At 28.8% G+C, this 15,094-nt stretch overlaps 1 protein-coding gene across 1 annotated transcript; it reads right to left on the reverse strand.

Annotated features, from left to right (window-relative positions):
• Positions 1-3,640: 3,640 nt before the first annotated feature.
• LOC107413431 (telomere repeat-binding protein 4) lies at positions 3,641-8,573 on the reverse strand. Its single transcript, XM_048470290.2, has 10 exons — positions 8,241-8,573; positions 7,097-7,244; positions 6,145-7,000; positions 5,800-6,009; positions 5,645-5,707; positions 5,470-5,549; positions 4,955-5,196; positions 4,543-4,866; positions 4,375-4,438; positions 3,641-4,039 (listed from the first exon to the last, which is right to left on the reverse strand). The coding sequence occupies exons 2-10, from the start codon at positions 7,175-7,177 to the stop codon at positions 3,824-3,826; spliced, it is 2,136 nt and encodes a 711-aa protein (XP_048326247.2). The 5' UTR covers positions 7,178-7,244; positions 8,241-8,573; the 3' UTR covers positions 3,641-3,823.
• Positions 8,574-15,094: the final 6,521 nt, after the last annotated feature.

The following is a 15,094-nucleotide window of genomic DNA, read 5'->3' on the forward strand; positions in this document are numbered from 1 at the left end:
TTTATTTACACCCTTCAAAACAATTTTATCTACATTCCCTATAATAATCCCAGTTGTAATTTTCAAAATCTAAAAGGTTAAATTGAAATTAATGCAAACCTATGAGTTTAGATGAAATATTCCCAAAAAAATATATAGCTATAAATATTATATATAATGTTAATCAATTAATAATAATTAAAAAAAATTCAACAGAAAATAAATATTATATTATATTTTAATATATATTTTATATATATAATTCATTAATATGTGAATGCATTAATACATATATATAAATATTATAGCTATATATATATATATATTATATAAGGTTCCTTGTATGTAAAAAAAAAAAAAAATCATCTTATGTTAAAAAAAAAAAGTAGAAAAAAATGAAAACTTTTTTTAAAAAATGAAAACTTAAAAAAAAAAAATTTAAAAATTGTTTAGCCAAACATCTTTTTCTGTTTTTTAGTTTTGAAAATTATTTTCAAGTATTAATAGTTAAACGCTTATAGTTCTCATTAAACAGTAAAAAATAATTTTTTATTTTCTATTTTGAAAATAATATTTTGAAAACAGAAAACGGAAAACATAGTCAAACAGGCTCTAAGATATTATTCTTATTGTTTTATTACTTTCTTCACTTATAAATTGTTTTATTTTTAATTTTTTTATTCATATTATTTTATAGTGTTATATTATTCATGTAATTATATTTTCATTTATTTATAATTATAGAGATTTTTTAGAAAATAAAGGGGAAACGCCTAAAAGGGGAAACCAGCCACAAATTCCAAAAAGATGCACATTATAAAAAGCTTTTTTGTTTTGAATTAGAATCCTTTATTTTGTTTTTTCTATTCTTTTTTAATCTTATTTTTATTATCAATCTAATGGATGATATGTATGTATCTACTTTATCATTATAATTTTTAAAAGCATAATTAAATTTAAAAAATATATATATATATATATATATATATATATGTGATTAAATATTTTCAATGTTAAAAAAAAGAAAAAGAAAAAGAAAAAGCATACATAAGGATAGAAATAAAACAAATAGAAAACCTAGACCCATTTGTTCTATGTTATTACCAACACGTTCATTTCTTCTTTTTGTTCCTTTTTCATAGGTTTTGATTAAATTTTTGAATGTCTAAAAGCATGGTTTATTATCTTTATATGAAATAGAATAAAAGTTTTAATCATCTTTTGATTTTTGATTTTTGATTTTTTTTTTTTTTTTTTTTTTTTTTTTTTTTTTTTTTGGAGTGGGGTTCATAAGTGACAGTGGTTATTGATGAGCCTAACGTAGTGGTCCACAATTATATGAAAATCCATTGAGAATTGAACAAACATGGCAGGCAAGGGTCCAAACCAGTAAAAGCCAATCAACCGAAAGCGACCTATTGCGTCCAACTAAAACAAAACAATGTGTTCCGCAACTTTTGATTTCCGCTCTTACAATCAAATTTCAACACCAAGTGGGCCCAAATCTTGGGCTTTGGAAGTCCTAATTTCCATCTCCATTATCAATAAATAAATAACTCACGGGTGAAAATGATTGTGGGCGGTAATTAATAATAGTTAATAAATTCGTTAGATATTTTAATTAATTACAAAGTTATAAAAGGAAAAAATATATATAAATATTAAATGGAACAAATTTATAATTATTTAATATGTATAACAAATTTTAATTATTATTAATTAATACTAATAAATATTAAAAATAAATAAACTATAACAAAAAAAAAAAAATTAAAAGCCAATACCAAACAACAGCTTAGGTCTTGTTTGTTAACGTGCTCGGTTTTTTATTTTTTTGTAATTTTTTTTGTAAATTGTATATAGTTTGTTTATTTTAATAATTTATGAATACTGGTTAATGGTGGTTAAAGAGTACTATGAGTTTGTCATAGTTATCATTTTCCTATTTTTGATTTTCATTTTAAGTTCTTAATAATCAGCTACTCAAAAAAACTATACATGAAATTAATCGGACTGTTAAATTCTTTAATTTTTTTGAAACCAAACATTATATATTTTTTTTAAAAAAAATTCTTCTATATACCTCTGAAGTTTGTTAAAAAAAATTTAAATATCGTTGAGATTTTAAAAATTATCAATTACATATCCCACTTTGGAAGAATCATCTTTTATCACTCTTGAAGTTGATTTTCAAGTAAAAATTGATTTATAAAAATTCTATTTTACTTTTTAGTTTCAAAATAAATATCGATACTTTATTTTATGATCTTTTTATAATATATTATACAGAATTTTTTTTTTTACAATTATAAAAGAACTCTATAAAGTATCATTTTTTTTAAATCTTTGTTCATTCTTTTCTTCTTCTTTTTTTTTTTTTGGCATCAGTATTAAGTTTCAATTTTTTCTTTTTATTATCTTACAATTTCTTTCTTTTTTTATTTTTTTATTTGCTTTTTTAGTTTTGTTCCTCCAGTTTCTTTTTCTCTTTTTAATTTAAAAAAAAAATTAAATAAAGGAGTTATCTATTTTTTATATTGAACTTATTTAATATAAATTATTTTATTTAATTCAAAAATTAAATAACTTATATTAAATTTTAATAATAATTATATAAAAAAATAATCCTATCCAATTGACAACAAACATAAAATTAGATGAATTTTTATCTCATTCAATTCAAATCCAACTGTATCCTTAAACCATGCATGTTCTAATGGATTTCATTCTATAGACTTCAGCCACAGCAATAACACTCAGTTATTTTACCCAAAAAATAATTATAAAAAAAAAAAAAAAGAAAAACCACTGCGGCTATGTACTTCAAATAAGTGACCAACAACCATCACTACAGTACAGGCATACCAATAAAAAAAAACCGAAATTTTATATTAGAGTTGCCAGCGTGGGTCAATCGGATAATATATATTTAATGTGTGCATGTGGCATTCCACGTGATACATATATGTACAATACACAACTACTGCACCGCCAACCCTTCGCTGTAATCATTCATAGACCCAAAAAGAAAAGGCAAAAAAGAAAAAAAAAATAAAAAAAATAATAATAAATTAAAGAGAGAATCTGAATTTGATAACGTAGCAATCATGTAATTCAGCCTTGTTTGGAGGAAAAGACTTTAAATTGACGTTCAATGCAAGTTTACCCACCTCACATGGTGACAAGTGCCAACAAGCAGCGTGACTAAAGAGAGTCTCTGAAATGGAGTTCTGTCAACCCTTTTACCAATAATTCGCTTCCCAGCTATGTTACGAAAAAACAAAAAACATTATCTTCCCAACTACTTAATAGACAATGTTGTTATCGACCCACAAATTTCTTGCCAAAATTAATCAGGAAATTCATGGGGATGTGTTTGGTGGGAAGGAAAATGAAGCTTCAAAATTAACATAAAAGAAATATGCCAACCAGACGACACCTTAAGCTGTCGGTGCCGAAAGATCCTTTCACCTGGGAATTTTACTTGATTCAGCAACAACTCAAAATGTATACTTTCTATTATTCACCATCAGAAGTATCAAAACAAGTAACAACAACCATTTTTACCAAGAAAAATAAATAAGTGACAACCACCACAACATTATGCGTTTTTCTAAATTTGAATCAATTGAATTACAAAAAACAAAAAATGAAAATTAAATACACTAAAAGTCTGTTAGAATCATCTTATTCCATTCGAGTCATTTACAAATGCCACTGCCCGGGCGGACAGTAAAGTTGGCGATGAATAATGTGAGTGTGAGAATATTACAAATTTGAGTGATTTGTACATTTTTCCTTTTTCCCTGTTACTGTCAATGTTTCGTTACTGTTTTTTACATCGTTACATGGGGATACCTTCAACTCCTTGTCTATCAGCGGGAGCTTCTGTAATCATCAGAGTTCCAGACTGATTATGCTTGCCATGTTGCTTAGCTTGATGCTGAGCCCAGTATGCATGAGCAGCCAACACCCTGTCCAAGAGTTCCTGAGGGACAGGCTCTCCCCTTCTTTGCTGTGGAGAAATTTTGGCTGTGTGAACCAATGTTTTCCATTTATCCTGGACACAATCGACAAAACGCATTATGCACTGAAAACTGTCAGCTACTACCATTGTTATATACCATTTATATCCTACTTTTTATGTTCCAATTTCTACAAGGATGGCCTGTGCATCAGTGCAGATGTAAATTTTCAGTGCTTTTTGATGCACCATTAACACTTTCTAAATACAGCAGGAGTGACAGTATCTGTTGTTCCACAAGCATACTCGCCACACTAGCGCAACTTTTAGTTGTATCTGAGGACTGAAAAACAATTCTACTTTTCATGTGACTTGTATTGCAATCCTCCATTATAAGTTGAAGTGTCATACAAATATAAACAACTTCTTACCTTCAAATCCACATAAGTTCGATGATCTGCATCCTCAAAAGCCCTTAATTTAACATCGCGCCACCTGTTGAGGGTAGCATTGTCAGACCCCTATATATCCTACCGTAATAATTAATTTGTCATACTCCATTCTTCCGTGAAGTTAATTAAGAGATAATAACAACTCACCTTCCAGTTCCAAGTTCCTCAACCGCCTGAACCAATGCCTCTACCTCTGATACAGAGAAAGGTCTCCTGGTTCGACGTTGTACAAGCTCAGATCTCCTAGGTTTTTGGTTCACAGGAATGACAGCTAGTGCCTCCATGCTCATGTCTGGAACAGCAACTAATGCTTGAGAATCCGGGATTACTTCATTGGTTAATGTATCAGTAGGGGAGGAAACTGATTCATGGTTACTTTGAACTTGCGTGTCTGAATTGGTTAATGGAAGGGGAAGGGGTTTAGGTAAGTCATCACAAGTCCCTGTATCTACGATAGGAGTGCTTGGGGACCTGGAAAGAGCAATCTCATATTAAGCTCTCATGAACAATGACATATAGCATATCTATTCAAAGCATCTCCAGAGTACACTAGAATTACCTGGTCAACAGTTCTGGTGTATCACAGGATAATGAAGGAAGTGGATCACTGGAGCACATAGATGGAGTAGTTTCCTCTATATTGGGCTCCAATGTGAAACCCAGTGTGTCAAGATTGTCTTTGGCAGAAATACCACTCTGCAAAAGAGTTCTGTTGTCATCCCTAATCTTTTTCCCTTGAAGAAGTACCTCAACATGTAATCCATCTTGAAGAATGGCAGTAACAGCCTCCATGACTGTCCTCTGTAAAAAACGGCAACACAAGCATACAAACTAAGAAACCCAAAATACACCAAATTTAGGCAAACATTTAGGAAACACAATTCATAGCTGGTATAATAAACAAGTAAAACATTCTCCATCCTTGTGCACGTGATTTGTGGTTTAATTTTATCAAAGCCTAACTAGTCCAATCATGGTGCCATACAAGTAAAAGAAAGCCTATTCTGAGAAAACTAGAATTCAGTAGTGCCCCTTAACAAACTATCACAATGAAAAGAACAGAATGCTTTATACCTTCAGCAAACCAATTGTTGCAGTTTCTGGGACATCAACATAAAGCTCTGGTACTCTGAAGGATTTGATACTAAATTTCACTGTAAAAGTAAACATGCACCATGAGAACCTATTGGATGCCACAGCAAAGATAAAAACCGTAAAATGTATACTAGATCACAGAAAGTTATAGTACCATGAGAATCCTTTGAGTGAAAAGATTTTTGGCAACCTATAACCGACGATGATACCCCAGTTGCTGCACAGAAGTACAACCCTTTAGCAAAATTACGCAACACCACAAACTTCTTTTCTAAAGAACAATAACAATGTAATGATGCATGAACTGACCTCCATGTAATATTCCAGTCGAATCACTCTTGTCTCCATTCATAGCCTTCTCTGGTGAATTAGAAACACTTTCGCTACTGAATCCTCCATCAGATGTCACGACTGATCTCTGGTCAAACAATTTCCTTCTCTTATAGAGGGTGTCATGATGGCATCTATCATGGTTGTAACAAGTTTTCCTCTTGTAACGTAGATGTTTTGCTCCACCATCTAAAAATGAAAAGTTCAGATCTAACATTAGAAAAAAATATCACATAATTTTGAGAGACACAAACAGACAGAAAGAACTAATAATTTATGATAAATATAAGGTACACCGTAATCAACTAATAGTTAGTCACTAACCATTTCTAGAGACTTCACAATCCCTCAATTTTGGGGCTACTTTCCAGTATTTGGATGTCAGCAACTTCCTTATTCTACGGTCTCCAATACGTGCTAAAGGCCTATAAGCCTTTACCTTGGTGCTCGGTTTCTTGCACCTAGATAAATTTTCGTCATCATCTCTACTACCTAACTTAATATCATTCCTATGCCTGGAAAAAGAAGCATTAGGAACAGGGTCCCTGAACAATGACAATTTGACATTACTGTCTGGACTGATCATTGCAGGAAATTTTACACACAACTCAATTGGGTCATTGGGACTGCATGTGTTAGCCAAAGTCAAACCTCCAGTCTCTAATCTCTCACCCTGTTTCCGTCTTTCAATTCCATTCTCTACATTACTATGATAAGACTCCTCAACATGAGGGAAGCTTCCCTCTACTTTATTGACATTATTTTCAAATGCACGCTTGCTGCTGTTGCAAATTACAGGCTTCACATCACAATTAACTTTATCTGAACAGTCAGATTTTGTAATATTTTGAGTACATTCCAAAACACCATCGCTCTCTGGAGGGGGGAATTCCCTCATAGTAAACTTCTGATCAATGTTTCCTGAGGTAAGCTCATTTGCAAACACACTCTCTTCAGAGCTTCCAGGTTCAACACACTCTTTTTTCACTGGTTTATCTTTATGTTGTCTGCCCTGCTTAAAAACATCTTTCTCAAAGGCAGACCGATTATTTCCTTCGGACGCATTACTAGAGGCAGAAGAACTTTCAGTCTCCTGCAATAACTTTCCCGCTAAAGAAGCAAGTAATTCAAATGCACAGATTTGACTATCGTCAACTTTCTTCTTATATGGATCCCTCCTCTGAAACAAATAATCATGATTCATGAAGTTGAAAGAGATCAAATATTAGAAGGGAAATCACCAGGCAACCCAGAAAATTTTAAAGTGAATACATACTCTAGCTGATCTGGGAGCTCTAGGTATAGTGGGGACCTGGAAGCCACTGAATCCATGTTCTAGCCTCTTCTTCAACACCATATCGCAGGCTTACATGGCAATAAGGATTCATCAAACAAGTAGAAGCATCATTCCCACATCCTCTTTGCTGTGATCAGATTGGAGAGATCAGAAAAAGAAAAAAAGAGATCAACAAATTTTTAACTGGTATTACTCTTAAGTCTTTACAGGAACATATAATGCAAGAAGTCTGACACAATTATTAAACTAAGCACTAAGAGGGGGGGGGGGGGGGGGGGAAGAAAAAAGCATTTTTTTTCTTTCTTTCCATAAAAATAATTAAACCATAAAGTAAAGCAAGAATTCCAAACAACTCGTCACATTAAGCACTAAAATGGCAAAGGCAACCCAAGATTCATCGACCAAAATTCACAGGTAGCCCATCGATCTTCGAGGGTGTTTAAAAATATTCTTTCTCCAAATACCGAAATTTAAGATCAAATGAGGAACATCTATAACTTGAAAGGAGAATAGTCAAACAGAAAAATGAAAAGATGTCTATTGACAAATAAAACTATAAACCAAAGCCGGAAAAGAGAGTAGTCAAACAGAAAATTTGTCGTTGATTAATTTACGTATACAATTGGAGATCAAGAAGATACAATTCAAGGCTTTATCTAGTTGGTCAATTTACATTTTTAGTGTTTCTGGGCTTTCTATTCCAATCAATTCGTAGCAAAACCCAAAATTCAAAAAGCACCATATCAGAAATTCCATGACAAAAACGAAACCGCCATTTCCTAGTTCTACACAAGACGATCAAACACAATTCGACGCAACCAGTTTAACTCCACGATCAGATCTCGATCTCAATCGGAATTTCAAATAAAAAACAAAATTTTCCCACACAATTCTTCAAAGATTGCAACGCAATCGTAAAAGGGGAAAACAAAAAACCAAAAAAAATAAAAAAAATTCATCAACATCCCAGCAAAAAAGAAATCAAATTTCCAACAACCCAAATATCAATTTGCATTCCACAAAAGCCCAACCAAAAAAAAAAGGAATCACGGACTAAAAACCCATAATTCACCAAACTAAAAACCTCTTAGAAAACGACACAAAAAGAGCTCGATTTACTCACCGGAGAAAATAAAAAGAAATCTTCTGGGTCAAACAAATCCAATCTAAATCATTTTCGCTCGGACATCAAAATACCGCAGACAAAATCCGTTTTCCTGAAGAATGTGCAAAAGAGATCTACGACGAAAGTTTAAAATTCAGAGCTGAAAAAAAATAAAAAATAAAAATAACAATATTTAATTTTTCTCTTCCTTTCCCTCTCTCTCTATATAAATATTTCTAGACAAAACCAAAGCAAAACCCCACCTTCCCTGTACGTATAAATTGTATATACAAAAACCACGCAAAATGAACAGTTGCTTAAACCCCATAAAATTTCCTTGTAAATATATATAAAAAATATAATTTATATATGTATATATATATATATATATGCACAAGTTTTCTGACCACAAAACCGGATTAGCCCGTAAAGGGTCATTGATGTCCCGGCAATTGCAGGTTTTTACCCAAAAAAAAAAAAAAAAATTAAAACCCCAAGCTCTCCTTCTCTTCCTCTTGGACCAGTTCTAAATCTTAACCTTAACCCCCCACAACCTCACTTTTTTCCCACAAAATTCACAGCTTCTGCCACGTGGACTTCTCTCTCTCTCTCTCTCTCTCTCTCTGTGTACGAAACCATGTCAGATTTATTTTTATTTTATTTTATTTTTTTCATTTTGGGATTAGGAAAAGTTTGCATTCCACAAATTTACTCTTAATTTAAAAAAAAAAAAAAAAGAAGGAAAAGGATATATTAAAGATTGGCTTTGATAGTGATGGAATTCCTCGTTTCCAACACCCTTCTCTTTTATTGGTCCACTTGGCAAAAAGTGAGGGCCCAATATTTGAGAGAACCTCTCGATAACTTGTACATTAATCCACGTATAATTCTAATGCAGTTCCTAACTTGTCGAAAAAATATACTCTTTCCAACAATTATTTTTAGGTCTGTTTTGTCTAATTTCTTTTCAAAATTTGTATTTATGACTATTACAATTTAGTGGACTTGTTACAATTGTTTATCAATAATATTAAAGCTATTAATTTTTCAAAAAAATAAATAAATTAAAGCAATAAAAATAAATTTTTATCATAAAAAGTTATTAAATTTATTTATCATAATTTAAATATCAAATAATATGATATTATTTTATTAGTTTTGTTTATATCTATTTGATTAAAAATAAAAAATAAAAATTCTATTTATGCATATTGATGTTATGTTCATTTTGTCAACTCTTAATGTACCTAAAATATTTATTTAAACAATGTTGGTAAAATATAATTTATGACTCTAATATAGACTAGGGGTACTTTTTCTATGTTTGTCACTCTTTATTGAGAATTTGAAATATAGTATTTCATCCATAATAATATTTTATCATTATGATCCGATACTGAAAAATACTGTTTTTTTTTTCTTTGTTGAGAAATTGAAATACGGTATTTCATCCACAATAACATTTAATCAAACATGAATCGATAAACATAGGATATCAATAGTTTTAAAGTGCTAAATAGTTATTCTCAATGCCAAATGTTATGTGCCTTTGGATCGATTTCACTCTTTCATCTTGACATTTAATTATTTACTTCTAAATACATTCATATTTATATCAATTCAAAAAACATGTAGTCATTAGCATTGAGTATATATATAAATATTCATTAAATATTTATGTATGTGTTTATTTATGAAAATAATTTATTTAAATCATTTCAGTTATACCTTAATTAAAATTAGATCTAAAAGTTTATATTCAAAGTCCATCTATTACTATTTTTATAATTAATTTTTATAGTTAAAAATTATAAAATAATTACAGCAAAATTTAAAAAGTTTAAATGAAATTTGCTTATTTTATCTATATACGAATGAGAGTAGTTGTGAGTAGAAAAAGAAACATTTTAAAATTCAAAGTTGCGATAATAATACTCGTAAGATTCAAGAATATCATGTGCATGCCCCACCTTATTATCTATAAGAAAAATAGAATATGCTTTGTAAAAAAGTTTGTAAGGTGTCACATGTCATCACTCCACTATAAAATGTTATTTATTTATTTATTTATTGTGTATATCTTATGATTTTATACACAAGATATGATTTACATGCCTTACACTGTTGTTTTAAACAATACTAATCATTAAATCATAATATATTACCCATGATTTGTTATAAATTATATGTATTTTAAAAGGCACTAACATAATCTTATTTACAAATGTCTTTAAGACATTGTTAAAGCATAAATTTAAAGGCAAAAAGAAAACCATTATTTATTTATTTATTTTTTTTACATGAGACACAGTAACTAATGTGTTGTTAGAGACGAACCTATAAATTAAGAAGTACATAACACTATTTCTATGGTAAGATGGAATACACGAAACATCTACGAGGATGCTAAAGACCTGTTTCATGTATGGAAATATCCAATTATATCATAAAACTTTTCATTTGCGATGGACAAAAATGCATAAAACATAAAAATTAATTTATTATTTGTTATAATCCAAATGGATTTGGGTTGGTTCAATTGAATAATTGGTTTTGGTTGATTTAAAAATAACTAAAGTCAATGTGGAGATTTGATTAAATAATAATAATGAACTATATATATATATATATATTCAAATTATATGGCATGATTTTATCAGTTGAAAAATTAAAAATGATTAGTGCAACTTTAAAAAGATAAATACAACTAAATTGAAATAAATAAAATAATGACATGTTGTCTATCATATCAGTCAAGGTTAATAATTTGCTTCCCCCAACATATTAGCTCTTTTTTTTTTTTTTTTAATAATCCTAAATATATTATCTATTTGATATTTTATTCTACTATATTGGTTTACATATACTTTTTTCATGAAAAGAAAAAAAAAAAAAACCCATAAACTTTTAAAGACATATTATTATTGTTTTTCATAGTATAAACTATATTCAAAAGTTTAAAATTGAACAATAATAATAATAATTCAGTTTCTCCACTAACTTATAAATGTCCAAGCATCGAATCCAAAGTAAACCAAACAAACCGTGATAGTTTTTTAAGTAAACTTAAAAATGACCACAATAATAAATCATAAGGAAAGGATTTCTAGTTAAAAACGATTATGAACATTTAAGAATTACTATCAAACTAACCGTTAAGTTCGAATCCCCATATACTTCAAGATTTAAAAAATAATAAAATAAAAATTGATAAGGTTGGAATTTTTTTTTTTTTTTTCGCTGATAAGATTGGAGTTGAGTTGGTGCATTTTACTCGGTTGGTAGATCCATAACCAGTTCATATACACCCGACCGTTAAATTTTTATTTTTATTTTTTATTTTTGGCGATCCAACCGCAAACATTGTTGGTTGCAAGACAAGACAATTTGACGACGTCAGTTACAAAGAAAGGCAGTTGAGTGGGAGATCTGTTCTAATACTGTTTTATTTATTTATTTATTTTTTTGTTAATTTTTCTTTTTAATGGGAAATGGGGATTGGTATTTAGAATGAAGCCAAAAGTAATTTTGGCCAAGTTTGATTGGTTTTTTATGTGGTGCTTAAAAAAAGTACTGGTACTATTAAAAAAAAAAGAAAAAAAGAAGAAGCCTAGAACCCACCGAACAAACATAAAAAGGAAAAAAAAAAAAAAAAATGAGTGGCCGAAAGTAGTTAGGAGGGCTTATCACTCTCTCACACGCTTTGTTATCAGCGTCAAACTGCCAACTGTCAGGTTTCCGGTCACTTACTTCCTTTCTCTATACGTGTCGGTTACTTGCGACTCTCGTGATGGGCTCGGTCTTCGCCACTAAAGTTTTTGGGCTATAATTTCAGATTCTTGTGCAGGCCCACTCTTCTTCTGTGAGACATTGGCCGGCTCATATTTGATTATAAGACTTTGTTTGGTAACGATTCTAAAACTTTTAGAATTAACTTAAAAACATTTAAACCATTTAGATGTTTCATAAAATTACGGTAAAATTTAAAATTGATTATTTGAGAAGTTTGACATATACAGAAGCTTTTAAAAACAGTTTGTAAAATCGGATTCTAAAGTGATTTTTAAAATTTGATTGTTTTATAATTAAAATAGATAAATTAAAATCTTTAAAATACTTTTAATTAATTAATATAATATCAAATCGTATTTATTTTTTCTCCTATCAAATAATTATATTCAAATTAAAAATTATGATATGAATTAACTACTTTAATATATAAATAAATTTAATATATATATATATATATAAATAATCTTTTGATATATATATATATATATTATTTTAAATTTGAGATTCGAATAAAAAAAAAATAATATATTTTAACATAACAGTGTTACTGTCATTTTATCAAAATAAAAAATTTTTAAAAATATTTTAAGTTAAGCATTTTTAATTTTTTTTTTTAAAGTATCATAACATAACTATATATAAATTATTATTTTCTTTTAAGAAAAAAACAAGTTATATGCACCACGTCTATTTTAGTATTTTTAAAATTTACAGCAATTCAATTTAATAAGTTACCAAACACTTAATGGAAAACCTTTATATCTTATAACACTTTTATTGATGTAAATTATCAAACATTTTATTGATTTTTTCTTCAACACAGTAGAAATTATTTTTTTCTTCAGCACAATTACAGTCAATTCTTTTAGAATCTGAGTCTTGTCAAATTAAGTTTAGAATATAATCTGAGATTTTGAATTCCATGTAACAAATAAATATGTTAAATGTCAGTTGAAAGTGAAAAGTAGGAATACATAAGGATGAAAAAAAAGAGTAGAGGATCCTCATTTCATGTGTGCAAATATTAAATATTTTATAAGGAATGATTTAAATATTAAAAGGAACACATTAACTCTACATTAAACAACAACAATAGTTTTACACTTTTTTTTTTCACTATATCAATAGTGTTACATGTATCAAATTAGTTATCAAAATGGATTTTTTTTTTGATAAATAACTAAATATGGATTGAATCCAAATACAACCCAATAAAATAGTGGAACATAATTTGGTCTTTCTTATTAGTGTTATTTAAATAATGTCATCGGCGTGATAAAAAAAAAAAATTTAACAAAGAAAAAAAAAAAAAAAGGAGGGCGGGGGGTTTAACATTGTGATGTAGAATGTGACATACAAAGAGCACATATTACAAAGATACATGAACTCAAAACATAAATAAGAATTGAAACGTTAATGAATTTACAAAAAAAAAAAAAAAAAAAAAACAAAAAAACAAAAAAAACAAACAAAAAGGAGGATAAATAAAATGAGTCAATGGGGGCAAGACATGTTTTACAAGTAAGGCTTCTCTCACTCTTACTTGGCGGAGAAACCTAATAATTATCTTGAGGGACAAATGGAATCCATGGGTCTTTTTGTATGTTATTGAGGTGTGAATGTGCATGTGATTGCTTTGTGCATACAGCATGCCTATGTTATCTCCGCCAGCTATATAAATATATATATTTATATATATATATATATAGAGAGAGAGAGAGAGAGAGAGAGGAAACGTGAGGCAATGAGTTGGGCGGCAGATCAGGAATACAGAGATAAAAATTCATCTCCATGACAGATCACAAGAAGCTAGCTAGCTAGCTACCATGACTTTTGTATATTTCTCTTTCTTCCTATTTCTAAAACATATAAATAAATATAAAACACCCATATGCCTTTAGAAACCAAAACTTAAAACAGCAATGCTTGGTTACAAAATAGATACAATATTTCTTTCTTAGAATGGGTTTACAAGATTGTTTTAGATCCAGTCTGCCTTTGTTCCTTATTTAAGCAGCTTATACTTGCTTTCTTTTTTCTTTTTAATTATTATTATTATTATTATTTTCTATCTAGTAGGAAAAGAACCTGCACAAAATTTAAAGGTAATAAATTTTGGTGGTCAAAACAAAAAAAAAAAAAGAGGAAACATCCTAACGAAATACAAGACCAAAACCATTTTAAAAGTTATTAAAATTGTGGAGTTGCATCTTGCACCACATGAAATATGTGTATATAACTAAGCTTAAACAAGATCTTTAATATAAGGATTAATATGAAATTTTTCTTTTTCAGCATTTGACTTTTATGGAATGCAAATATTTAAAATTATAATTATTAATCATCGATTTTGATAACATTCATTTTTTGTAAATAATTTGTAATATGTTATTAAACTTATATTTAATCATTTTTTAAATTTTAAATCATAATTTTTAATATGATCTAATAATTATTAAATGATGGACTTTAGTTTAATAAGATAAGCTAAACTTTACTTAAAACTCACTACATATATTTATACTTTGACATAAATATATTTATACTTTGACATAAAAACTGAATTTTCTAAAAGCAAACCATATCGGATAATAAAATGCACATTTGGTTTAGGAAAATATATATTTAATTGTTTTGCTTAGTTGGATAGAAATTATTGGATTTAAGATGATGTTAATAACTTTTAACTTCTTGGTAAAAAATAGCATGTGTTGTTTGAACGCTTAGTGGATATTATTATTATTATTTTTATTATATACATACATACATATATATACGGAAATTCTATGTTGAGGACGGTCAACATGATAACCGTAGTATTAGAAAATCGTCGTTAATACTATGAAAAATCGTCACCAATACTGTGGTCCGCCATGAGGACCGTCCGCACCATAGACGAACTACATATATATATATATATTGTCATGGTCTTTGTGTTATATAAATAGATTTAGATAGAGAAATGCACATAAAATCGATAGAGTCTCTCTAATAACTTCATGTTAAGTGGATTGCTAAAGTTTTTTGACATATAAGGAAAACAAATAAATTTTTATTTATTATTTATTTTTATTTTTATT

Source organism: Ziziphus jujuba, chromosome 8, assembly GCF_031755915.1.
Source record: "Ziziphus jujuba cultivar Dongzao chromosome 8, ASM3175591v1".
NCBI lineage: Eukaryota > Viridiplantae > Streptophyta > Magnoliopsida > Rosales > Rhamnaceae > Ziziphus > Ziziphus jujuba.